The following is a 27,029-nucleotide window of genomic DNA, read 5'->3' on the forward strand; positions in this document are numbered from 1 at the left end:
TGAAATGTAATTTGAATATCGCAACACACGGAGCGTGGCGAAGTGGATTGCAATCACGGGGACGCTATAGCTTTTCAATTTGAATAAAGGAACTCAAAGAATTTGACAAAATGTTATTGTATTTTTATTGTTATAACTTTTGCAAATTTAATTGAGGATTGCATTGTCACTTTGCATATTAAAATACACTTTGAATAACGTATTTACAAATTACATTATGAAATTGCATAATGCATTGTCAATTGCATAACGTAACTACTTATTGAATTGCAAATTGCAAATTGCATTGCCATTTGAATTTTGCTACATATATGCTTCCATAATTATGTGTCCCCTTTAAACAGTATTTTGGGTCATTTTCATTGGGTGATGAAATTAAATGTGAGTCCACAACATCAGACGAGGTTTGGGGTGGTGTAATGAGCTAAAGACAGTTAGCTTCGGCCAAAGTTAGCATAAACTCGACTGGTACCGCTACCTCCCACTAACTAATTGGAATTAAACATATTTCAGCTTCGAAATTAGTATTGGGAATATGTAAACAAGGAATTGTGTACAAACTGTACACAATATATTTTTTTTTAAATGAACAACCCACACATATAGACAGAAGGAATAGAAAATAAATGTTAAACCTTTGATGGTCAGCACCTCTGTCTGGGCTCAGTGACTCTGTGGCCTCCTGCTGGTTATTCTGTGTTTTGTCCACCATGCGTCTATTGTTGTTGTGCTCATGACTCCGCCTCTCACCTGTACATCCTGCCGTCATCAGTTTAACATCCTTTTTCCTGCTCACCTGTTCCTCATTGTGTGTTAACTACTCAGCCTGTGTACATCCTGGGCTGTCAGTGCCATCTTGTTAGATTGATCTTACGTTGGTCTTGGCTTACCTAGTCAGTTCAAAAGGCCCTGTAGTCTGCCTGCCTGGCTCCTGCCAGCCTGGTTTCTGCCTGTTTTTGGCCTTTGCCTGCGGTTCTGCCCTCTGCCTGCTCCCTGACTTCTCTTCAGAAGGTGACCTGTCTTTTCTTCCTTTGTTTGGATTGTTACCCTGTCTCAGTCTACAGCGGCCTTGTGCCATTTTGTGTTTTTGCAATCTTCCTGTGAGACCAGACTTTATTAGGTGGAGTTTTCAGGTCCCTTGTCACAAACAGACCACAAGCTAAGACACAATGTTCAACCCTTTATTAGTGTGCTCTCATCACAGGATACCCCACAACCAGCCATCTCTGACTCCACTTGATCACAAACAATAGTATGTAACTAACAATGTTTGACTGATACATGACAGAAGGCCATTTAATGCTAATCCCAGCACCCCAAATGCTTCCTGATCAACTCAAGAACAGTAGTAAAATAAAAATACAGGAATTACACTTATAGCACTTATAGCTAACAAATCCAAAATGTAAATAAGATATCCTCATTGAAATACAGTGCAGTACATTGGCAGATATTTTCATTAAAGGTTTTGCATCTGTTATTTTACATTTTATTCCCTAAACGATTACGGTCAAAACTCAAAAGCCTTAAAAAAAGTGATGTTACTAAAAGTTTAGCAGAGAAACAACAAAAAATACTTGCATGGGTGAAATATGTACGTGTAATTGTTTACAAAATAGTTTGTAACGTTAGTAACAAATAGTTTGTAACGTTAGTAAAATATATCATAAAGAAATTATCGTCTTGGTGGTCGCCCAAGAGAGGTGGAGCTTGGACCCAAGCCAACGTTACCCATCATATCCCAGGACGCCTCACAGAGCACACCTCACACTATTTATTGACACCTCGCTTGTCTTTGCTCTGTGAGCCACATATAGAAGAATAATGTGAGGATTGATCAAATAATGATGTTAAACACACCACTCCTCTTCTCCTGTGAAAGCTGACATCAGGAAGGAATCAGACTGGTGTATTTCCTCCTCTAGTTTCTGAGTTTGAACCATCAGATTCACTTTCATGTTGATACAGAATTTCCAGAACTGCGTTACTTTGTCTCCTGTAATGTCATTCCCCTTCAATAGTGAATCACGGTCGATGTGAATCTTGGGACTAACGGAGATATTAAAGAATCCTGTTACGATCTTTGGGCTGTGTTTGGACTGGACCCATCTCAATGTCTAGCTGTCCAGTACCAGACCGGTAGGCGAGGGCATCCAGACTCTGGTCATCATCATGACCATCCATAGTTACATCATGGGTAGTTGTTCTTGAAGTGTGTTCTTGTTGGTCCCTGGTTGACTCAGGAGATTCACTGGACAGTAGTGGTGTAGTTTCTGGAAGAGAAGGCAGCAGAGAGTCAGGACATACAGCCAGCCTCCACATGCAGCAACACTCACTGAAGACTGAAGCCCAGTGGAGCAGCTCTGCAGCTGGGTACTCTCAGGTGGAGATGAGGACACACACACACACACACACACACACACACACACACACACACACACACACACACACACACACACACACACACACACACACACACACACACACACACACACACACACACACACACACACAAAGACACACACACAGCCAAAGACACAACCAGACACAGCCAAAGACACAACCAGATACAGCTAGACACACCCACACAGCCAGAAACGCACACAAAGCCAGACACATGCAGCCAGACACAAACAACCAGAGATACACAGTACCAACACAACCCACACAACCAGGGACTCACCCAGAAACACAAACACACTTCGAGACTCAACCAGACACACACAACCACCCGCCAAAACCAGTAATACAACCCACCCACACAACCACACACAAAAAACAAGACACACACAATGAGCAGGATTATAGATAACGGTTGACCAGTAGTGTTCAATTTCAAAAAGTGAAAAAAGGTCCAAAGGTCATCGTGGTTTAAATTATTTTTTGATGGGATTAAGTTGCACTCTAATATAGTCTAATAGATTCCCTCACATATATTTGACAGTGAGAAATGATCGTGAATATTGGATTGGAATCTGGATTAGTTCATATTGTCATTAGTTATATAACTGCAGCTGTAACATACAATTAACACAACTCACCTTCAGCAGGCTGTGTTTCACTGGAGGGAGCTGGAGGGATGGATGTCTCTAGACCTGCAGGCTGTGTTTCACTGGAGGGAGCTGGAGGGATGGATGTCTCTAGACCTGCAGGTTGTGTTTCACTGGAGGGAGCTGGAGGGATGGATGTCTCTAGACCTGCAGGTTGTGTTTCACTGGAGGGAGCTGGAGGGATGGATGTCTCTAGACCTGCAGGCTGTGTTTCACTGGAGGGAGCTGGAGGGATGGATGTCTCTAGACCTGCAGGCTGTGTTTCACTGGAGGGAGCTGGAGGGATGGATGTCTCTAGACCTGCAGGCTGTGTTTCACTGGAGGGAGCTGGAGGGATGGATGTCTCTAGACCTGCAGGCTGTGTTTCACTGGAGGGAGCTGGAGGGATGGATGTCTCTAGACCTGCAGGCTGTGTTCAAACATAAAGTCCTTTGTCATTCTACTAAATATAAGGGAGCACTGTACAAATATACTTTATATAATTTGACCTACAAATAATTAGTAACAAGGTGTAATTGCATTAACATTCAACAATAATAATAACAATAATATTTAAGGCGAAATAGCAGTTTATTATTAATGACACCGAGAACACATATAATGGGCTGAACGTACAGGCTCCGTAGAGAGGAGAGGTGTGGATGAGGGACCAGATGTCCCTTCTCCAGCAGCTCCATCTGGACGGTTATAGAGTAGATGAAGTTAGCCTAACATCACAAAGAAAAACAAGTAGCTGCTGCTGCAGAGTAGCTAGCTAGCCACCACAAATTAAGGCTTTCCTTTCCTACAGGGCTGTGCAATTAATTGATTCATTTTGATCGTGATTTCTGGGTCAAACGAGCCGGATATATATTTGTACATTCATTTTGATTTGAACATTTTCTAATTGAAAATTTTGTGTATTTTTTCGAGGGAAAAATTCAAAGTTCTCACTTACAAAGTGTTTCTTTGGGGAGAAATGCTAAATAAATACATCTTGTTTTCAAAATCAAAAATATTTGTATTCATATTGACCGAAAGAATAATGATTATGATTTTATTTTCCTTATTTTACGTTCCTCATCCTATTTTCTCCATTTTCTAAATTGCACGTCTGAAGCCTGCCTTTCGGTATCTGCCTTTTTTCCCCGTGAAATTCATTAAAAAATGTTCAAATTTAGGTCCTGGACACAGGGTAGCAGCACTCCTCAACAAAAGAATAGATGTAACAAAATGTCCAACAACGTTAAAAAAGCTTTCAGAGTACATTTTTACGGTCAGAGCAGATCTCTTGAAGCAGATCCCGGAGCAGCTCGCTCAGAGATCTGCTGCATGGGGTCTCTGCACTTCAAATGAGTCGGGGGATTCTTAGCATCAAACAGTAACCCATCTCCCCACTTTGACTGAGCAAAATAGGCTGCAAGATGAAAACTGAAACTTGGGAGGGGAGTGAAGTGTATTACTTTTTATCTTTGTTTAATTGTTAATTTGTTACCTCAAGGCAGAACATGGGGAATGGCAGGGCGGCGCCTGATGAATTGTATTCCTCTTATTTATTTATTTATTTATTTGTAGGAGTGACGTGCCCAGGCGACCGCCTATATGGCCTGTGCCTTTAAACCTGATGCTCTGAAGATTATGGAAAGCAATTTTGTGGAAAAAATGTGAGTCACCAATTACTTGTTCTTCAATTATTAAGGGCAGAAGTTCCTCCAAATGATTTTTAATTTGTAGACCAAATCAGAATAAAAAAAACCAAGACCGCACAAAGTTGCTCCATTGATATTGTCCTCAACTAGGAGGCGTTGGGAGTTTCCCTCGGAGGTTCTGTCCAACAGACGAAAGACCAGCCCGACCGCGAGGCGTTGGTTTACAATACGGTCGGCCTATCAGAGTCCAGTGTGAACGCTGACCGAACCAAATTAAAAGGTAACAAAGTCTCACCTTCACCCTGAATTGGACCGAGTCTACGAACGAACTAAAGGAGTGGAAGCGCCCTTTCTCCCCTTGGTCCCTGCTCTGTGTTGTCATGACGACTCAGTGAGCTACGTTATAAACGCCACTGAGCTGACGTTATGCTGGCCACATCGCCCCAGCTATGAGAGTAGTGTCTTATATACATGGATAGCTCCATTCTATAATCTAATATCTAGATGATGTTCAGTAGGTCTGCCACTCTGGTCCCTCTGCTAGGTAGGCTCTGACTCTCTGGTACAATTAGATGAAATGTTTTGAATCACAGCGATATCATTTGACTTGGTGTGAGTCAGTAACCCTTGCAAATCACTGGATATTAATAAATGATCTGTTACTCATTTACAAAGTGTAACATGTGGAATAAGAACTTACCAACAAACGCCATCTCAAGATCCTCTGTATCCTTTTAAATTAAATAAAAATGGAAATAAAATATCAACATTGGTTTCATTCCAAGCTCATCATCTAATAGCTCCACCACTGCCAGCTAGGGTCACATAAATGATTGTGTTCTGTATCAAACCAGTAATAACACTTACCTTCAGAAGTCGATGAATAAATCCTATATAGTGATAAACAATACAGTAACATGTCAGGACAGCAGCCAATATCATTCAGCATAATCATGATCAGCATAATCATAATACATGTTAGTTTAATGTAAAGCTTACCTCCCAGGACCATGATTGATATAATAAAAGGTATGCATCCTATTATTATGAACGGCTCAATATATTCTATCTAGGTTATCTGTTACTCATTAACAAAGTGAAACATGTGAAAAAAGAACTTACCATTTAACTTCCACTTCTGTTTCGGTGTTAACATTTTCTATAAAATAAAAATGTGAATAAAATATCAACATTGGGTTCATTACAAGGTCATCATCTAAAAACTCCACCACTGCCAGCTAGGGTCACACATATTATTGTGTTCTGTATTAAACCAGTAATAACACTTACCTCATGAAGTCGATCAATCAATGCTATATAGAGATAAACAATACAGTAACATGTCAGGACAGCAGTCAATATCATTCAGCATAACCCTGATACATGTGAGTTGAATGTAACCATGATACATGTTAGTTGAATGTAAACATGATACAAGTTAACCCTTACCTCCCAGGAATATGATTGATGTTATGAAACATATGCATCCTATTATTATGAACTGCTCCATATATTCTAATCATGTAGAATCAGTTGAACCAGTTCCTGGTTTCCACTCTGAATTAGCCTCTACACAGAAGAACATCTTGACAGACTGAGTACGTGTAGGGAGACGGCTGCCATTATCGTGGTCAAACAAGGACAGAAGTCTTTCTACCCTTTGTCCCTGCTCTGTGTTGTCATGACGACTCAGTGAGCTACGTTATAAACGCCACTGAGCTGACGTTATGCTGGCCGCATCGCCCAAACTGTGAGGTAGTGACTTATATGTAAGGGATAATGTATAGAACGCCGGTCATTATCTGGAAAATAAGGCCAGACAGTATTCTTAGTGTTGATCAGCAGAGAAAGAGTCTGCCAAAGACGTTGTCGTCGCTTAGAAACCGAGAACGCTGGGGTTGATAAGTTACCGGACTACTTGCGGAGTGATACGACAGACGTGAATGGGAGGCAAATAAATCCACTTTCCTTTGCAGCGGTCATTATATTGTAGCGCTGGGTCTATGTTTGTTGTATTGTTTAAACCACTGCTATTGGTTGCTGATGTTTTCCCATCATCCTTTGCTTTAAAGAGGATTGAGAGTCCAACGGTGGGAAAGACGGCTAGTGATTTTGGTTAGTCAATGTCAGGTTCTTGGTTAAGTCTTGGTGTACTCTTGGAGCGATAAAATAAAGTCACTGAAAGAAAATCACGCCTCTGCTATTGACATTCGCCACAATATGCTTAGCAACGGTCATTGTCAAAAAGTAATTGACCGCCAGAAGTCGGGAAGGCCCATGCAAGTGAACTGAGCGTTCCACAGCATTGAGAAGAGCTGTGTAATAAACATGGATCGCTCCATTCTATAATCTAATATCTAGATGTTGTTGTTCAGTAGGTCTGCCACTCTGGTCCCTCTGCTAGGTAGGCTCTGACTCTCTGGTACAATTAGATGAAATGTTTTGAATCACAGCGATATCATTTGACTTGGTGTGAGTCAGTAACCCTTGCAAATCACTGGATATTAATACATGATCTGTTACTCATTTACAAAGTGAAACATGTGGAATAAGAACTTACCAGTTAACCTCTTGTTCAGGTCCTGTGTTTCCTTTTTCAATAAAATATAAGTGTAAATAAAATATCAACATTGGGTTCATTACAAGGCCATCATCTAATAACTACACCACTGCCAGCTAGGTTCACACATATTATGTTCTGTATCAAACCAGTAATAGCACTTACCTCCAGAAGTTGGTTGTACATCCGTTCTATACAGAGATAAACAATACATAAACATGTCAGGACAGCAGTCACTATCATTCGGCATAACCAAGATAGATGTTCGTTTAATGAAAAAAAACATTAACCATGATAAATGTTAAAAGTTTAATGTAACCATATTACATGTTAGATTAATGTAACATGAAACATGTTAAAGTTTAAATCTAACCATGAAACATGTTACACTTTAATGTAACCCATACCTAATGTAACTTGTAACATCAAGCATCACTCATCCACAAAATAATAGACGTAACAAAATGCCCGACATCATTGAGAAAACTTTGAAGGTCCTTTTTAACAGTTTGAAGCTTAAAGCTCTCTGAGAGCGGCTCTCTGAGAGCGGCTCTCTGAGAGCGGCTCTCTGAGAGCGGCTCTCTGAGAGCGGCTCTCTGAGAGCGGCTCTCTGAGAGCGGCTCTCTGAGAGCGGCTCTCTGAGAGCGGCTCTCTGAGAGCGGCTCTCTGAGAGCGGCTCTCTGGGAGCGGCTCTCTGGGAGCGGCTCTCTGGGAGCGGCTCTCTGGGAGCGGCTCTCTGGGAGCGGCTCTCTGGGAGCGGCTCTCTGAGAGCGGCTCTCTGAGAGCGGCTCAGAGAGAGCCGCTCAGAGAGAGCCGCTCAGAGAGAGCCGCTCAGAGAGAGCCGCTCAGAGAGAGCCGCTCAGAGAGAGCCGCTCTGAGAGAGCCGCTCGGCTCTCTCAGTTGAGGAATGGTGGATGTTCCTCCAAAAGATTTTTTAATTTGTGGGAACACCATAGCATAATGAAGAACCCAAGACCGCACAAAGTTGCTCCATTGATGTTGTCCTCAACTAGGAGGCGTTGTGAGTTTCCCTTGATATTAATAAATGATCTGTGACTCATTTACAAAGTGAAATATGTGGAATAAGAACTTACCAGTCAACTGAGAATCCTGTTCCAGTTCTATCCTTTTCTAGAAGATAAAGATGTGATTCAAATATCAACATTGAGTTCATTACAAGGTCATCATCTAATAACTCGACCACTGCCAGCTAGGTTTACACATATTATTGTCTTCTGTATCAAACCAGTAACAACACTTACCTTCACAAATTCAATACGTAATCCTATTTAGAGATAAACAACACAGTTACATGTCAGGACAGCAGTCAATATCATTCAGCATAACCCTGATACATGTTAGGTTAATGTAACCACGATACATGTCAGAGTTAAATGTAATATAATAAATGTTGATACATGAGAGTTTAACGTAACGCTTACTTCCAAGAACTATGATTGATATATTGAAAGATATGCATCCTATTATTATGAAATGCTCAATATATTCTAAGTTATCTGTTATTTTACAAAGTGAAATCTCATTTACAAAGTGAAACATGTGGAATAAGAACTTACCCTTCAACTTCCTCTTCTGTTCCTGTGTTTTCTTTTTCTATAAAATAAAAATGTAAATAAAAAATAAACATTGGGTTCATTCCAAGGTCATCATCTAATAACTCCACCACTGCCAGCTAGGGTCACACATATTATTGTGTTCTGTATCAATCCAGTAATAACACTTACCTTATCAAGTTGAGAATATAATCCTATTTAGAGATAAACAACACAGTTAGTCAGGACAGAAGTCAATATCATTAGTTAGTTTAATGTAACCATGATACATGTTAAAGTTTAAACTATCATGATACATGTTAGTTTAATGTAACCATGATACATGTTAAAGTTTAAACTATCATGATACATGTTAGTTTAATGTAACCATGATACATGTTAGTTTAATGTAACCATGATACATGTAAGTTTAATGTAACATGATAAATGTTAGTTTAAAGGTCCCATGGCATAAAAATCCCATATCTGAGGTTAATATGAGTTCCCCTAGCCTGCCTATGGTCCCCCAGTGGCTAAAACTTGCGTTTGCTGTAAAACGAGCCCTAGGTTTCCTGCTCGCCTTTGAAAAAATGGAAGCTCAGGTGCGCTGATTTGGAAAGTGGCCCCATATCTCGTCATAAGTGGCCAAGTTACCTCCCCTTTCTCTGCCTTGCCCGCCCAGAGAATTTGGGCCGCCAATGAGGCAACGAGCTACGAACCTGCGAGCGCCGTGTGTGTGTGTGTGTGTGTGTGTGTGTGTGTGTGTGTGTGTGTGTGTGTGTGTGTGTGTGTGTGTGTGTGTGTGTGTGTGTGTGTGTGTGTGTGTGTGTGTGTGTGTGTGTGTGAATACACACAATGTAACACAAGTGTTGTACACTTGTTGTACACTGTTGGTGTTATGGCGCATAACACGTCAGTTCTTTGACGTCTCTGGCATTTCTACAATGAGACTGTAGTGGGGGTTATCTCAGCCATGGTTGAGAAGGAATTGGGGGAAAATAACTTTGGCTTTGACTCGCTGAAGTACATGAACTGGGAACACTAATGAACACTAATGTAATGTAGTATGTAGTAACCCTTGCAAATCACTGGATATTACTAAAGATCTGTTACTCATTTACAAACTGAAGCATGTGGAATAAGAACTTACTGTAACACTCCCTCTCCAGTTCCGGTGTTTCCTTTTTCAATAAAAAAAAAGAAAGTGAATAAAATATGAATATTGGGTTCATTACATGTCATCACCAGTGGTGGATTAAGGTGGTCATTGGCCCCTAGGCTACTACTTTTGTGAGGCCCCTTTACTGATCACGCAGAAAAAACTAAATTGAATGCCATGTGTAAAAGCGCCCTAAGAATATTGTATTGGCCCTCACACACAATCGGGGAGCACTGGCACACACACACACACATTGAGACGGCCTTAAACAGCAAAGATACAGAAAAAAATGTGAATTTCCCAATGCTGCCGCAACCACATATTTCTGTGGAACGACCGACCGACCGACCGACAGATCTCCTTAATGAGGCTGGCACAATCAAATTTGTGCAAAATATCGCTTTCAATGGAAAGATCAGAGACGGGTGATTAAGTCTGTTTTGGCCCATCGTGGATCTCAGTCTGTCTTTAACTAGCGCCAATTTTGAAAAAGAGCGCCCCCAGCTGGCATTGGTCAGAGACAAAGTCATGAATATTCAGAGTGCTATATCGACAAATGGGAACACTTGTGCTTTTCGCATTTTCAGACGTTTTGCCTCTTTGCCGTCCAGCAGACTTAACGTATTCCTTTACAACCAAACTGACTTTATGAACCTGGTCACATGACATGGGCCACACATCTACCCAATCAGCTGCTTCACTTTTTAATGGTTCTAGTTATGGGCCAATAGGAGTCAAGTCTTTTTTTATTATAAGTAAAATTGAAAATAGTGTGTCCAATCCAGGGCCCCTTGCACACCTGGGCCCCTAGGCTCAGCCGAGGCTAGCCTGGGTGTTAATCCGCCTCTGGTCATCATCTAATAACTCCACCACTGCCAGCTAGGTTCACACATATTATTGTGTTCTGTATCAAACCAGTAATAACACTTACCATCTTAGGTATTCGTTTTTCAAAATCTATAGAGAGAAACAACACATCGACATGTCAGGACAGCAGTCACATCATTCAGCATAACCCTGATACATGTTAGGTTAATATAACATGATACATGTTAGTGTAATGTAACATGATACATGTTAGTTTAATGTAACATGATACATGTTAGTATAATGTAACCATGACACAATGTTAGTTGACTGTTACTATGATGCATGTTAGTTGAATGTAACCTATACATCTTAGTTTAATGTAACCATGATACATGTTAGTTTAATGTAACTATGACACATGTTAGTTCAATGTAAGATGATACATGATAGAGTTCAATGTAACCCTTACCTCCCAGGACTATGATTGATATTATGAAACGTATCCATCCTATTATTATGAACTGCTCCATATATTCTAATCATGTAGAATCAGTTGAACCAGTTCCTGGTTTCCACTCTGAATTAGCCTCTACACAGAAGAACATCTTGACAGACTGAATACGTGTAGGGAGACGGCTGCCATTGTCGTGGTCAAACAAGGACAGAAGTCTTTCTACCCTTTGTCCCTGCTCTGTGTTGTCATGACGACTCAGTGAGCTACGTTATAAACGCCACTGAGCTGACGTTATGCTGGCCACATCGCCCCAGCTATGAGAGTAGTGTCTTATATACATGGATAGCGCCATTCTATAATCTAATATATAGATGATGTTGTTCAGTAGGTCTGCCACTCTGGTCCCTCTGCTAGGTAGGCTCTGACTCTCTGGTACAATTAGATTAAATGTTTGGATATCATTTGACTTAGTGTGAGTCAGTAACCCTTGCAAATCACTGGATATTAATAAAATATCTGTTACTTATTTACAAAGTGAAGCATGTGGAATAAGTACTTACCAACCAACAGTTGCAGTGTTTCCTTTTTCTACAAGATAAAAAGGCAAATAAATTATCAACATTGGGTTAATTCCAAGGTCCTCTAACTCTAACTCCATGGTCACACATATTATTATGTTCTGTATCAAACCAGTAATAACACTTACCTCCTGATTTATTTTATAAACCAATGCTATAAAGTGGTAAATAACACAAGTCAGGACGGCAGTCAATATCATTCAGCATAACAATGATACATGTTTTAATGCAACATTATACATGTTTAATGCAATATACTACATGTTTGTTTAATGTAACCATGATATACGGTATGTTAGTTTAATGTAACCATGATAAATGTTAAGAGTTTAATGTAACCATGATTCATATTAAAGTGTAATGCAACCCTTACCTCCTATGATTGATATCATTAATAATAAGAATCCTATTATTATGAACACAATCGTAACATATTTCATACATGTAGAATCAGTTGAATCAGTTCCTGGTTTTATCTGCACCTCTCCCACAGAATCACATCTGAAACCAGAAGGACAAAACCACGTTTAATTCTAAGAGTAGTAGACTGGGCCTTGCCTCCAGGTTTAAAAGGTACTGGTTCGATCCCCAATGTCCACAACCTTCCTGTAGGCCTTCAGGAAGGTTCTTGGGCTAGATGCCTGACCCCTACCTGCTCCTAATGACCTCTATCTGCCTGTGACTGAATTCACTGGACGCCGTATTGGAGAAAATTACTAGGTAGTAAATGATATATATTGTCAAGCATTAACGACACTTACAATATCTAATTCTGATATTTGTATTATTAAATAGAGTAAACAAAAATAACACTATGACTATGGTATGTATTTTAAGAACAAGCAAATAAAAGCCACACCAGTACATGTGACAATACCCAGGCCTATTTTTAACATTCCATTACTGAACTGTATGTATAGATTTGTTAAAGGGGAAATATTATGAAAACAACACTTTTCCTGGGATTTGGGGCGTTGTTTTGGGTCTCTGGTGCTCCCACACGCATACAAACTTTGACATGAACCGCGACATGGAGGAGAAAGGGATTTTACTCCGGGAGCTGAGCTGCTGAATTCTGCCGAGCTACCCCCGCCGGACATTTCAGCTCCCGGAGCACACCCTCCGGAGCAGCCGGAAAGCCTTGCGACAGTTCAGCTCCCGGAGCACACCGCTGGAGCTGCCAGACTGCTTCGGCGGTCGGAAGGCTGTGATGGTTGCCAGACTGCCGCTGAAGCTTCGGCAGCAGTCCGGCAGCTCCGGCGCGGGGAGCTCGGCGGCATTCAGCAGCTCAGCTGCCGGAGTGCAATCCCTTTCTCCTCCATGCCGCGGCTCATGGACTTCAGAGAGTCAAAGCCAAAGCTCCTTTCCCCCAATTCTTCTCAACCATTGCCGAGATATCCCCCACTACGAGTCTTTACTTGTTGTGAAAGTGCCAGAGACGTCAGACGCAGTCTTTATGATTCATAATATCATCCGAGGCGCACATAGCTTTTGGCCGTGATATTAGATATATTATTATATATATACCCATATGTAATATTATTATTATTATTATATATAAAAATATATTCTATAGATATAGAGCTCCAGGAGTCCGCAAACAGCAACAATCCCTTCTCCTCCATGCTATGGTTCAGTCCGACAGCTCATTGGTCAATGGGCAGCAGCTCATTTGCATTAAAGCTACAGACACCAGAAACAGCGCATTCTGAAGGAATTGAAACAGAGGGGAATAGCGGTTGGCGAGATTTTTTTCCCTAAAAGCTTTTTCCAGAAAACTGTTTCAAAAACATGTTTTCTGGAACTCAAATACTATGTTTACTTTTTGTGAAAACACCATAATATGTCTCCTTTAGTTAACTCCACTTACATCGTGTGGGGTTGGCATGATGATGCGCCATTTAAGAATGTTCCATAAGTACAGTGAAGGCACTCTGTGTCTTCGTCTGCTGTTCCTGTGGGAATATTCATGTTTTATTAAAACATGACCGTTCTCAGATGTGGTGAGAACGGGTTTGTTGTTTTTTATCTGTTAACATTTAAAAAAACGACAAGCTCAAATCCACAAGAAAATAGAAAATTGTAATTCAGAAGGCTTTTCTGTCTTTTGAGTCATTGTCAGACTGTTGTAGATGATGATGGAGTAACTTAGACACTAATACATCAAATTGTAGGAAGCTGGATGATCCCTTAAAGGGCTGAACAGATTATAGTAGATGTCAATTTATTGAACAATTTATCTATAATCTATGTTGCTGTACAGTATATAAAACACAGACCTCTTTGACCGATGTATTGACCAGGACTACAGCTCAGACGGTGACTCTGAGCGGCCCTACATCCACCTCTGTTAGAGTCACTACAGAAGAATCCATCCAGCGGCTTACACAGAACATCGGCGGTTGATGTACACGACTTCTTCACCTTCAGACCGAGACCTGTCAATCACAACAGTTACAGAGGAACCTGAGAGTATAAAACCTCTGATATAAACATGAAGAACACAACTTCTCTGATACAAACATGAGCAACACAACTTTTCTGATATAAACATGAACAACTCAACTTCTCTGATATAAACATGAACAACACAACAGCCTCATCAGCACAACATATGGGGGTTGCATGGGGGGCATTTCCATTTCATATTAAAGATGTACCTCGGTCACACATTGTACAGGCAGAGCACTGCTTCTGTCCGCTAAGGCCTTCTTTGAAAGTACGATCGGGACACTTTGAGCACTTTGTATTGGCTGTTGCTGTACAATCCCTATGAACCCTATATCCTGTTGGAAAGAACGTTAAAATATGTTGTTTACCAATGGATTTGGTTGAAGAAATGATAAAGAACTATTTTGTACAACAGCTTGACAACAGCTGGGTTAATGGACTCTTACCACCAGGACATGAAAGGCAGCAGAACTGTCCCACTCTGTATTCATCGCTGGCACACGATGGTGATGCAGCACTAGCAACGCCATAAGTATTAAAAACTGAACATATCAGGAACATGAATTGTAAGAACATATTTTTGGCTGATATTTCTTCTGTGTGTCAGTGCAAGTCTTGTTATTCAATCAAGGCAAAATACGTTTTTTTGTTTTATCCTGCTTTGTATATTCTAAATACATGGGCCAGATACGCCATATATTTTGGCTGCCATATCATCATTGCCACGCAGCTACAGACTTTTCTTGAAGTTCAGAAACATCTGGAGAGATAAAAGAAAATATTCAGCAGTTAATAAATGTAATAACACTTTTCTCTGAACCAAAAGAAGATGAAGTTTGACTACATTAGAACTGTTAAACAAAGAGTTGTTAACCTTGTATGACGTCATGTCACACTGTCCACACACTGATTCTAGGGGTGGGAGAGCAGACCGTCAATTGGTCACCAAAGTTGCAGTCTGTAACACAGTAATTACTGCTGAACTGGGAAGGGACACTTTTGGGTTCAAATCAAAATCAAAATACGAGTAACTTCTCAAGGCTGCAGCGTTGTGCGATCATAGAACACGTTCAATTAAGGGTTATAGTTCATGAACTAAGGCGTCATTCATGAAACATCTTCATGTGTGGGACCTCTTTAGAATAATTTGTATTATTGCATACTCCCGAATGTTTTAATTTTTTTATGAATGAAGACACCCGCATGCAATAATGGGTTCACTCTAGGCTAACGATGCTCTTAGCGTCCTACGAGTACCCTGGAGCACTCGTTAGCTACGAGCGTTTTCAAGACGTTCGTTGCCAACGATGCTTGGTAACGAACAACAGCCGCCAGGACCTCAAATGAGGCAGCGGATTATGTGTGACCCCTCCTGCCCTCAACATCTACTATATTTTTATTATAGCGAGAGATATGCCCTTTGAGTTCTTCTTGTCCAAGTTGGTGTTTGTGCAATGCATTTAATCCGCCATGTGGAGGCGACACCGCGTTCACATGACAGTATGCCTCAGTAACTTTTACTAGGGTTGTCCTTATAGCGTCCGTTTTCCTATAAAAGGCCGCTAAGAGGCTTAAGTGGGCTCCAGGCAGTTACGCGTCGTACAATGAATCCAAGTCCGGTGATGAATATAGTTTGAGAATTTTATTGCTGCAGACCGAATGACAATTGATGAATGAAAACATGGTTGTTTGACGATGACGACGACGACAACGGTAAACAGAAAATATAATCAGGTGCGCCACTAACCCCCTTTCTCCCCCCGCTCCGCTGATCTGACTGCCCAGGTATATAGATTAAGCCACACCCATGTGTCAATCAAACGGAAGTGACATGATCCAAAACAGTGTGACTAACCTTTCAAAATAAACAATAAACAAACAGACCAAATATGCATTTTGGCCCCTACAGTCCTCAATTAGATTTTGCAAAGTCAAATATGAATCTTCATCCCAGACACATCACTGACGACGAGCACCTCTACCAACAAATTCACTTTTCACAATATGATGACAACGTGCGCATCCGTTCATGTCAATCAATTGGGAAGAAAATATAGTCTACTATACGCCAAATATAAATATATAATAATAATGTACCGTAATTAATATAAAACATTATGACCCAACCAGTGGCAGGTGTCTGTCATTTGACATTCATTTAATAACACTGCAAATCACTCATTAGGGTTCTGGTTAACCCATCTGAATGTCTAGCTGGGTCGGAGAAGATTTGAGGTCACCCCTAGTAAAAACCTTTTTTGGGGGGGTTGACTTAAAGACTAATGATACATGAGGGTCCAGAGGCTAGCCTCAACTGGTTCTCAACTGGTCCTGAGGCTAGTTTGAGGACCAGTTGAGATCCACTGCAATAAACCGTAGAAAAGGCAACATATAAAAGACGTTTTAAACTGAGAACCACGGCAGAGCTAATAAGATTGACTAGAGTCTACTGCTTTTCAAACAGTGAACTAAAGTTTGAAAATACAAATCATTCATAACTCAACACTGACCTTATCGACGATGTTGCCTTAGGAGACTGAATTCTTGCTGAAAAACGTGGAAAGACGTTAGGGAAACAAAATGTATTTCAAAATAGTTTGAGGCATCGCACATCAGATCTTGTTTTCTAGGAATCAAAAACTGTATGAAATAAGACTGGTAAATGAAAGCTCAAAGTTCAGCAGTACTTGGCATGGACATGAAGGAGTTATATGGTGTCCGTTGCGTTCAGCAGTACTTGGCATGGACATGAAGGAGTATATGGTGTCCGTTGCGTTCAGCAGTACTTGGCATGGACATGAAGGAGTATATGGTGTCCATAGTACATTCTACATGACAATGCCTAAATAAGGGCAGTACTGTTCTGTTTGTGGATCAACAGGATTATTAGTCATAGATTAAAAGTGCGTCACATACAGTATATTTGGCAAGTTACTTTGCCCTATATATATATATATATATATATATGTAAATATATCTATACAGAAATGTATGACATTATTGCATATTACTGCCATTCGAAAGTAAGAACTTTCAAGGGTATGGGCATGAACTGCAGTTGATGATTTCTAATTCATAAAGCCATAAATAGATAAATGAGGCCATAACATTGATAAAAGAAGCATGATGTAATGCACAACTGTTCCTTCAGTGCTGAGGATTGTTGGGGATGGGGTCAGGGTTTGGAGCTGAAGTTAGGAGCCTGCCCTGTGTTCAGGTGAGGAGGAATTTTATAAAGGAAACTTTGGCCAGAATCAAAATAGAATTAAATTAATAAGGTGTCTGTCAATAATGCAAGAAAGAGAAGGTAATTCATACATTCTTATATCAAAACATCTGGAGCAGGTAGGGGTTAGACAGTACAGAGACAGGTCATTAAGGAGCAGGTAGGGGTTAGACAGTACAGAGACAGGTCATTAAGGAGCAGGTAGGGGTTAGACAGTAGAGACAGGTCATTAAGGAGCAGGTAGGGGTTAGACAGTACAGAGACAGGTCATTAAGGAGCAGGTAGGGGTTAGACAGTACAGAGACAGGTCATTAAGGGCCGGGTAGGGGTTAGACAGTACAGAGACGGGTCATTAAGGAGCAGGTAGGGGTTAGATAGTACAGAGACAGGTCATTAAGGAGCAGGTAGGGGTTAGACAGTACAGAGACAGGTCATTAAGGAGCAGGTAGGGGTTAGACAGTACAGAGACAGGTCATTAAGGAGCAGGTAGGGGCTAGACAGTACAGAGACAGGTCATTAAGGAGCAGGTAGGGGTTAGACAGTACAGAGACAGGTCATTAAGGAGCAGGTAGGGATTAGACAGTACAGAGACGGGTCATTAAGGAGCAGGTAGGGGTTAGACAGTACAGAGACAGGTCATTAAGGGGTGGGTAGGGGTTAGACAGTACAGAGACTGTCACGGTCGGGTGCTTGCGGGGCAGCAGGAACAAGGAGGGGTAGTTCCAAATGCAGACGACTCAGGACATTACAAAAAAGGCCTTTAATAAAGAAACTCAATGTCTCTGTTCCATGAACAGGCAGAAAAACACGACGATTGAAGACCCACGAGGGATAAGGGACTTGACCAAAAACAACAAACTGACACGGGAACAAAGGAAGTGAACCTGGATATAGTGGGAGAGACTGATGAGGGAATGAGGTGCAGGCGGGAAGATTGACAAGAAGGCACAGGGGAAGGGGAATGAAGGGATTGGAGAAGTCAAAGGGCATCTGGTGGACAGGGAGAGAACGAACACTAAACAACAGAGAGACAAAGTGAGACCAGGACCTTAAGGCCCAGATCCAGACGTCCCACCAGGTCTGTCAGGAGAACCGAGCAGGGTGGGTGGAGGTGGTCTGGAGGAGAGATTCAGGGGCAGGTGGGCTGATAGCCGGATAGACCAGCCGGGAACCTTAGGGAAGGAGCAGGAGACCCCAGGGGACGGCCCGGGAAGGAGCAGGAGACCCCAGGGGACGGCCCGGGAAGGAGCAGGAGACCCCAGGGGACGGCAAGGGAGGGAGCAGGAGACCCCAGGGGACGGCCCGGGCGCTGGATGCTAGACAGACCAGCAGACATGCAGAGCCGCTCTGGAGGACGACTCGGGGACCGGAAGGTGGAACAGTGGTATCACCAATAACTCTCAGGGACATCAACCCTTTCTATACATGAGCATCATGACTGGTCCAGAGGCTGGCCTCAACTGGTTCTCAACTGGTCCAGAGGCTAGCCTCAACTGGTTCTCAACATTATGCAATGCTATAAATTGCATTGCTAATGTATTATATTAACCTGTTGGTTTGCTAAGAGATAGACTTGTAAATCAACACAGTAAGAAAAGAATAAACAAGTTCACCAATAACATTGGTATGAATCTAATAGTACATATGGAATATTGCATTGATATTCTTTGTCGAGGGGGAGCGGGAACTTATTCTAACCCTACGTTAAACGTCCGCCGTGACTCATCCCGTCTCCCCTGGCCTTGGCGCCATCATTTCAGCAGGGCTGTAGTAAGTTTTCATCTACTGTTTCATGCACTTACTGCAGTGTAAAACCTCTTTATTTACAGATTAAAGAACATATAGTATTTAGAATAATTCACCACTTAATTCGTGCTTATGTATCTTAACAACCTGTAACCGGTATATATTTGTGTCGACACTCACCACTGTAGCTGAACAGAATGACACAATAGCAAATGTCAGTGAAATAAATATATAATAAAAGTAAGTAAATAAATGTCCAATTTGTATGACCTTTAACTATAACAGTTTGACCGATTGTGATGGCAGCAAAGTTGTGCAGCTGTGTTTCAGTGCAAGTTATTCAATGCAAAATAAGGTTTATTTTTTTGACATGCTTTCATTCAAAATATATATGGTCCACACTATATTTTGGCTGCCATCATTTTCATGTTGAAGTTCTGAAATATTTGGGAAGAGACAAAAAAGAAACAAAAACTAACAATAAATGCAATATTTTACAAGAAAGAAATCCGACTGAATGTGCAACGTTAATAAATTCATTGTTTTTTCAGCGTGACCAGGAGCCACCTAGTGGCCGTATGTGATAGGGGAGAAAAGTCTCTTAGGGTAGACCCACTGAACGGGAAAACTCAATCGAAACGCATTTTAAATGAGTTGCGGCTCGCAGGGCCGACGGACTGGGGGTGTAAGGTGGACAGGCTTGGGGGACCCAAGGCAGAGGGGGGCCCATGGGAATTCTACCACCCCCTAGTGGTAGGAGCCCCACACTGCACTCAGCGGCCATTTGCCGCTAGGGCACGACTCGTGTCCAAACATAATGCATTGAGTTCTGAGTCGTCCCCTAACCGCTCGGTGACTCAAGAAGTATGCACTTCATGTCTCTCACTGACGTGCACTCTCACATGTTGACTGTGAGGGTGACTTTAGTGTCACGTGACTTTCTCATAATAAAATCTTGAATAAAGCTTTTGAACTTTAAAACATTTTAATCAAATGGTAAGAATAATGTAAAAAAATTGTAATCTCCATATCATCATTCTCTGTACATCTTACTCGGCGGTCGCCCAAGAGAGGTGGAGCTTGGACCCAAGCCAACGTTACCCATCATATCCCAGGACGCCTCACAGAGCACAGCTCACACTATTTATTAACACCTCACTTCTCTTTGCTCTGTGAGCCACATATAGAAGATTAATGTGAGGATTGATCAAATAATGATGTTAAACACATCACGCCTCTTCTCCTGTGAAAGCTGGCATCAGGAAGGAATCAGACTGGTGTATTTCCTCCCCTAGTTTCTGAGTTTGAACCATCAGATTCACTTTCATGTTGATCCCGAATTTCTAGAACTGCGTTACTCCGTCTCCTGTAATGTCATTCCCCTTCAATAGTGAATCACGGTCGATGGGAAACTTGGGTCTAACAGCGATATTAAAGAATCCTGTTACGATCTTTGGGCAGTGTTTGGACTGGACCCATCTCAATGTCTAGCTGTCCAGTACCAGACCGGTAGGCGAGGGCATCCAGACTCTGGTCATCATCATGACCATCCATAGTTACATCAGGGGTACTTTTTCTTGAAGTATGTTCTTGTTGGTCCCCGGTGGGTGCAGGAGATTCACTGGACATTAGTGGTGTAGTTTCTGGAAGAGAAGGCAGCAGAGAGTCAGGACATACAGCCAGCCTCCACATGCAGCAACACTCACTGAAGACTGAATCCCAGTGGAGCAGCTCTGCAGCTGGGTACTCTCAGGTGGAGATCACAACCAGACACAGTACCACCACCCCACACAACCAGGGACTCAAACACAAACACCCAACACAAGTAGAGACTCAACCAGACACACAACCACCCCCTAAAACCAGTAACACAACAAACCCACACAACCACACACAAAAAACAAGACACACACAATGAGCAGGATTATAGATAACGGTTGACCAGTAGTGTTCAATTTCACAAGTGAAAAAAGGTCCAAAGGTCATCTTGGTTTAAATAATTTTTTGATGGGATTAAGTTGCACTCTAATATAGTCTTATATATTCCCTCGTATCTATTGGTCGATAAAACATTTCAGAGGTACAGGGTGAACTGATTAGTTAATATTGTCATTATTTATATAACTGAAGCTTTAACATAATTAACACAACTCACCTTCAGCAGGCTGTGTTTCACTGGAGGGAGCTGGAGGGATGGATGTCTCTAGACCTGCAGGCTGTGTTTCACTGGAGGGAGCTGGAGGGATGGATGTCTCTAGACCTGCAGGCTGTGTTTCACTGGAGGGAGCTGGAGGGATGGATGTCTCTAGACCTGCAGGCTGTGTTTCACTGGAGGGAGCTGGAGGGATGGATGTCTCTAGACCTGCAGGCTGTGTTTCACTGGAGGGAGCTGGAGGGATGGATGTCTCTAGACCTGCAGGCTGTGTTTCACTGGAGGGAGCTGGAGGGATGGATGTCTCTAGACCTGCAGGCTGTGTTCAAACACACAGTTCATCCATACTGTTACCACTGCATCAAGTCCTCTGTCATTCTACTACATATAAGGTGGCACTGTACAAATACACTTCATAGAATTGGACTAAGACCAACAATTAATTACCGGTAGTAACAAGGTGTAACTGTAACATTCAACCACAATAATAATAATAATAACAATAATAATAAAGACTAAATAGCAGTTTATTATTAATGACACAGAGACCACATATAATGGGTTGAACGTACAAGCTCCGGAGAGAGGAGAGGTGTGGATGAGGGACCAGATGTCCCTTCTCCAGCAGCTCCACCTGGACGGTTATAGAGTAGATGAAGTTAGCCTAACATCACAAACAGAACCTGTAGCTGCTGCTGCAGAGCAGCTAGCTAGCCACCACAAATGAAGGCTTTCCTTTCCCCCTCCTCCTGTTTTCTCCATTTTCTAAATTGCGCGCCTGAAGCCTGCCTCTCTCTCTCAACTTTGGCCGCTGTCCCAGGGTGGTAGCACTCATCAACAAAGACGATCAAACATAGATGTAACAAAATGTCCAACAACGTTGAAAAAGCTGTCAAAGTACATTTTCACAGTCAGAGCAGATCTCTCGTAGTAGCACTCAGAGCAGCTCTGAGAGAGTTCTGTACTCTTGGTGTCCAGACGCTGTCCTGGTGTTTGGGGTCTCTGCACTTCAAATGAGTCTGGGGATTTTCAGTATCAAACAGTAACCCATCCCCCCACTTTCAGTGAGCAAAGTAGGCTACAAGATGAAACCTCTGAGGGCAGACAAGTGGATTACTTTTTTTTCTTTCTTTATTTGTTAATTTGTTACCTCAAGGCAGAACATGGGGAAGGACGCCCAATGAATTGTATTATTAATAATAGTATTTTATTTCTTCCTTTGAGGGGTGGGATGTCCAGGCGACCGCCTATAAGGCCGATGCCTTTAGCCCTGATGGTCTCAAGATTATATAAAGGGATTCTGTGGTGAAAGTGTGAGTCACCAATTACTTGTTTTTCCGTTAGTCAGTAAAAGAATGTTGGAAGTTCATCCAATTCTTTTTTTTTTTGTAGACCAAATCTGAATGAAAAAACCCAAGACCGCACAAAGCTTCTCCATTGATGTTGTCCTCAACTAGGAGGCGTTGTGAGTTTCCCTCTGAGGTTCTGCCCAACAGACGAGTGACCCGCCGACCGTGAGGCGTTGGTTTACAATACGGTCGGCCTATCAGAGTCCAGTGTGAACGCTGACCGAACCAAATTAAAATGTAACAAAGCCTCACCTTCACCCTGAATCGGACCGAGTCTACGAACTAAAGGAGTGAAAGCGCCCTTTCTACCCTGATCTGTGTTGTCATAACGACTCAGTGAGCTACGTTATAATCGCCACTGAGCTGACGTTATGCTGGCCACATCGCCCCAAAAATGTTTTGAATCACAGCGAAATCATCTGAGTTGGTGTGAGTCAGTAACCCTGGCAAATCACTGGATATTCATAAATGGTGTGAAGCATGTGGAATAAGAAGTGAAGCATGTGGAATAAGAAGTGAAGCATGTGGAATAAGAACTTACCAATGATCTCAAGATTCAGTTCAATTGTTTCGTATTTCTATAAGACAAAAATTTAAATAAAATATCAACATTGGGTTCATTACATGGTCATCATCTATTAACTATTATTAGTATTACCAAGAAAGTATTACCAAAACTCCACAAAAATGTATGCAAAAAAAAAGAGGCCAAAGGCAAGTACAGACAGCGCCTTGAGGGTCACTTTGAAAACACGGACCCCAGGAGCATGTGGAGAGGCATCAAAACTCTAACTGACTACAAATATAAGACCACTGTGATGAACTCGCTCTGGATGGTTGTGCAGGGGATTGTGGAGGCGTGTCTCTGGTGCGGCAGCAGGAGCTGTAACACACCCGAGGCCCTATCGTGTATCCAGCGCAATTTACTTTCTACACTGACGCATGTGTCGTTGCTGGTTTGCAACTGGTGCAGAGCGTTCTTCTCCCTCCACCGCTACGCGTCGTTAAATTAGGGAATGATCTTGCGCCCCAAGGGGCGGTTCGGCAAAATGAGGCGGCGTGTTCTGGCCCAAACATTCCCTGGTGCTATTTTGCAGTTTCAGAAAACAATTCCGCCACAAACCAGGGAATACCTGGTTTAAAGTCAGTGGCGCGTTGTTCAGATGCTATTTTAAGGGTGCATGCATAATGTTGCTTGAGCACCTCGCGCATACACTTTGCTTCTCTATTCTACCTAGCTACACATTCTTGGTAAATTATTTGGGAAAGAACAGCTGACACAGCGGTAATAAGTTGTACTTTTAAATCAATGCATCTGCAAACACTGTACAGCAGACACATATTTTCTTAACACAGTCATCGTGTAGAAGCCCATAACTTTTAGGATTGAGGAGTATTTGATCTTGAGAAAACATTGTTTTACCGCGAGTGACACGTGTGTGTATATGTAAATTAATTAATGAATGCGGGCGTGCGTGTGTGCGTCCATCTGTTTAAACACAGGCAAACTAAACACGTAACACATAACACAGTCCATGGCAATGTATATTAACATTGGGAGGACACATGCATATTAGGAACACAAGGCGATAACGATAATGCACGCAATATTGGTAAGAAACTATGTTTATTAATGTACTTATGTATGTATGTTTATTATGTATGTATATCATTAAATAGAACCACAGTCACTGCATATCACATGTGTGTTAAGTTTTCTTTGCCGAAATGTATTTGAGGACTCAGTATTTCTGAAGATGTTGAAGAAAACGCTATTCCATGTGGGAATTAGGCCAGATTATTTGGCCATAAACTGAGCCATTTGAAGTTTGAAATTCATGTGGGCATGCATCTGTCTCATTGGAGACTGCAAAAGCGCTGTCGAAATATCAACTCGTTAGATTCAAATGCGCTCATGGCTCTTAAAGGGGATGGGAGCTGGCACTCTCATTGGTTTATTGCACGTTACGCCCAAACCACACCTACGGGTAATTAGGCTACTTCAGACCAACCCTTTTTAGATTTGCGTCGGGCACAATAGTCATTTATCCGCCGGTAAAATAGCAACATCGCCATAGGACCGCCCACAAAGCTACTTGCGTTTGGCGCTTCTCACTTGCGTTTCAGACCGTTAAAATAGGGCCCCTGATCTCCATTCCAGGCTCCTCAGGCTCCTCCACACTTATGGCTTCTGGGCCATCTCACTCTCTGATCCTACCCAGACAGCAGGGCTGTCTATAGATGGGTCTGATATACTACACTATTCACGTGCACCCATACACTACAGACACTACTGATGATACTGATGGTTTAAGGCAGTGCCCACCTGCCTTAAGTCCACTACCATCGTCCCTATCCCAAAATAATCTGCCATTACCTGCCAGCCACCAGCCACCAGTTTGCCTATAAGGCAAACTGATCCCCAGAGGACGCTGTCTCCGTCACGCTCCACACAGCCCTGTCCCCCCTGGAGTACCCCAACACATATGTAAGGATGCTCTTTGTGGACTTCAGCTCTGCCTTCAACACCACAATCCCCCATAAACTGGTCCTCAAACTCATTCATCTTGGTCTCCCCACCTCACTCTGCTCATGGATCCTGGACTTTGTTTCAAACAGACCGCAGAATGTCAGAGTAGGGGATGTGACATCCTCAACTATAACCTTGAACACCGGTGCGCCCCAGGGGTGTGTACTCAGCCCAGCCCTCTACACCCTCTTCACCATGACTGCGTACCCATCCAGTCATCCAACACCATAATCAAATGAGCTGATGACACCACTGTGGGGGGGCTCATTAGTGACCACAATGAGGGCCATTACAGGCAGGAGGTCCAACACATGGCAGAGTGGTGTGTGGATAACAACCTGGTCCTAAACACCACAAAACAAATGAGACCCTCGTGGACTTTAGGAGGTCCAAGAGGACCACGCAGACCCCACTTACCATCAACGGGGAAGAAGTGGAGAGGGGGGACTCTGTTAAACTCCTGGGGACGTACAACACCAAGGACCTAACATGGGCTACTAACATCTCCAACCTTGTAAAGAGGGCCCAGAAGAGGCTCTTCTATCTACTGAAGCTCCAACAGGCTGGTTTATCCACACTTCTGCTCATTCACTTTTATAGGAGCACAACTGAGAGCATCCTCTGCCAGGGCTGCAGTGTGTGGTATGCAGGCTGCACAGCGGAGAGCAGGAGGGACTTGGCCAGGGTGGTTAGGTCAGCAATAAAGATCATAGGAGCTGAGCTCCCAGACCTGGACTCTGTGTGTGGTGACCTCCTGAAGAGGAAGGCAAGGTCAATCAGCACAGGTAAAACTCACCCTGGAGACACCTTGTTTGTCCCCCTCCCATCAGGGAAGAGGTACCGCACACTGCGGGCCCGTACCACAAGACTGAGGAACAGCTTTTCCCCAAGAGCTGTAGCCTCCATCACCCCCCAACCCCCTAACAAAGCACCAAGGACAACTCTCCTCCAGGAGCTGTAGCCTCCATCACCCCCCAACCCCCTAACAAAGCACTAAGGACAACTCTCCTCCAGGAGCAGTAGCCTCCATCACCCCCCAACCCCCTAACAAAGCACTAAGGACAACTCTCCTCCAGGAGCAGTAGCCTCCAACCCCCACACCCCCCCCGCCCCGCCCCCCCACACACACAACAGACTGGACTTGATGGGCACAATATGTACAGGGTGGTGTGTGTGTGTGTGTGTGTGTGTGTGTGTGTGTGTGTGTGTGTGTGTGTGTGTGTGTGTGTGTGTGTGTGTGTGTGTGTGTGTGTGTGTGTGTGTGTGTGTGTGTGTGTGTGTGTGTCTACTATTAGTATTGTGCACTTTTCAGCTGTGGCCTCCACTGAAATCTTTATGCACTTATATATATATTCTATTATATATATATTTCTTAACCACTTTTGTAATTTGGTCTTTGTGTGATTGTCTTATCATAACACTTACCTTTTTATATCGATCACTCAATTCTATATAGAGATAAACAATACAGTAAGATGTCAGGAGATCAGTCAATATCATTCAGCATAACCCTGATACATGTTAACCTCGATACATCTTAGTTTAATGTACCATGATACATGTTAATTTAATGTATCATGATACATGTTTATTCAATCTAAACACAATGCATGTCAGTAGTTTAATGTTATCATGATACATGATAGAGTTTAAAGTAACCATGATACATGTCAGAGTTTAATCTAACCCTTACCTCCCAGGACTATGATTGATATTATGAAAGATATGGATCCTATTATTATGAACTGCTCAATATATTCTATCTAAGTTATCTGCTACTCAT

The 27,029-nt window shown here is 42.3% G+C and overlaps 2 protein-coding genes and 2 long non-coding RNA genes across 8 annotated transcripts in view; 1 reads left to right on the top strand and 3 right to left on the bottom strand.

Annotated features, from left to right (window-relative positions):
* Nucleotides 1-1,663: 1,663 nt before the first annotated feature.
* LOC132459423 (uncharacterized) lies at nucleotides 1,664-9,035 on the bottom strand. Of its 4 annotated transcripts, XR_009526234.1 has the most exons (6): nucleotides 5,801-6,427; nucleotides 5,546-5,568; nucleotides 5,379-5,409; nucleotides 3,666-3,727; nucleotides 3,042-3,459; nucleotides 1,664-2,273 (listed from the first exon to the last, which is right to left on the bottom strand). It is a non-coding gene; the product is annotated as an uncharacterized LOC132459423 (long non-coding RNA). The 4 variants fall into 4 exon arrangements; XR_009526237.1 differs by lacking the exons at nucleotides 5,379-5,409; nucleotides 5,546-5,568; nucleotides 5,801-6,427 and adding an exon at nucleotides 8,816-9,035; XR_009526236.1 differs by lacking the exons at nucleotides 5,379-5,409; nucleotides 5,546-5,568.
* LOC132459461 (uncharacterized) lies at nucleotides 4,190-22,386 on the top strand. Its single transcript, XR_009526248.1, has 2 exons — nucleotides 4,190-4,274; nucleotides 22,257-22,386. It is a non-coding gene; the product is annotated as an uncharacterized LOC132459461 (long non-coding RNA).
* Nucleotides 10,275-27,029, bottom strand: part of LOC132459345 (tumor necrosis factor receptor superfamily member 14-like) — a 96,187-nt gene continuing 79,432 nt past the window's right edge. The window contains exon 8 of the mRNA XM_060053847.1: nucleotides 10,275-10,907. Within this exon, the coding sequence (XP_059909830.1) occupies nucleotides 10,804-10,907 (104 nt within the window). The 3' untranslated portion in view covers nucleotides 10,275-10,803. The remainder of the gene's footprint in view (nucleotides 10,908-27,029) is intronic.
* Nucleotides 18,215-27,029, bottom strand: part of LOC132459247 (tumor necrosis factor receptor superfamily member 3-like) — a 276,712-nt gene continuing 267,897 nt past the window's right edge. For both annotated transcript variants that reach the window (XM_060053657.1, XM_060053661.1), the window contains exons 12-14: nucleotides 21,940-22,001; nucleotides 21,371-21,686; nucleotides 18,215-20,858 (exon numbers count right to left, since the gene is read on the bottom strand). In XM_060053657.1, coding sequence (XP_059909640.1) covers nucleotides 20,647-20,858; nucleotides 21,371-21,686; nucleotides 21,940-22,001 — 590 coding nt within the window. In that variant the 3' untranslated portion in view covers nucleotides 18,215-20,646. The remainder of the gene's footprint in view (nucleotides 20,859-21,370; nucleotides 21,687-21,939; nucleotides 22,002-27,029) is intronic.

The sequence above is a fragment of the Gadus macrocephalus genome, chromosome 1 (assembly GCF_031168955.1).
Source record: "Gadus macrocephalus chromosome 1, ASM3116895v1".
Taxonomy (NCBI): domain Eukaryota; kingdom Metazoa; phylum Chordata; class Actinopteri; order Gadiformes; family Gadidae; genus Gadus; species Gadus macrocephalus.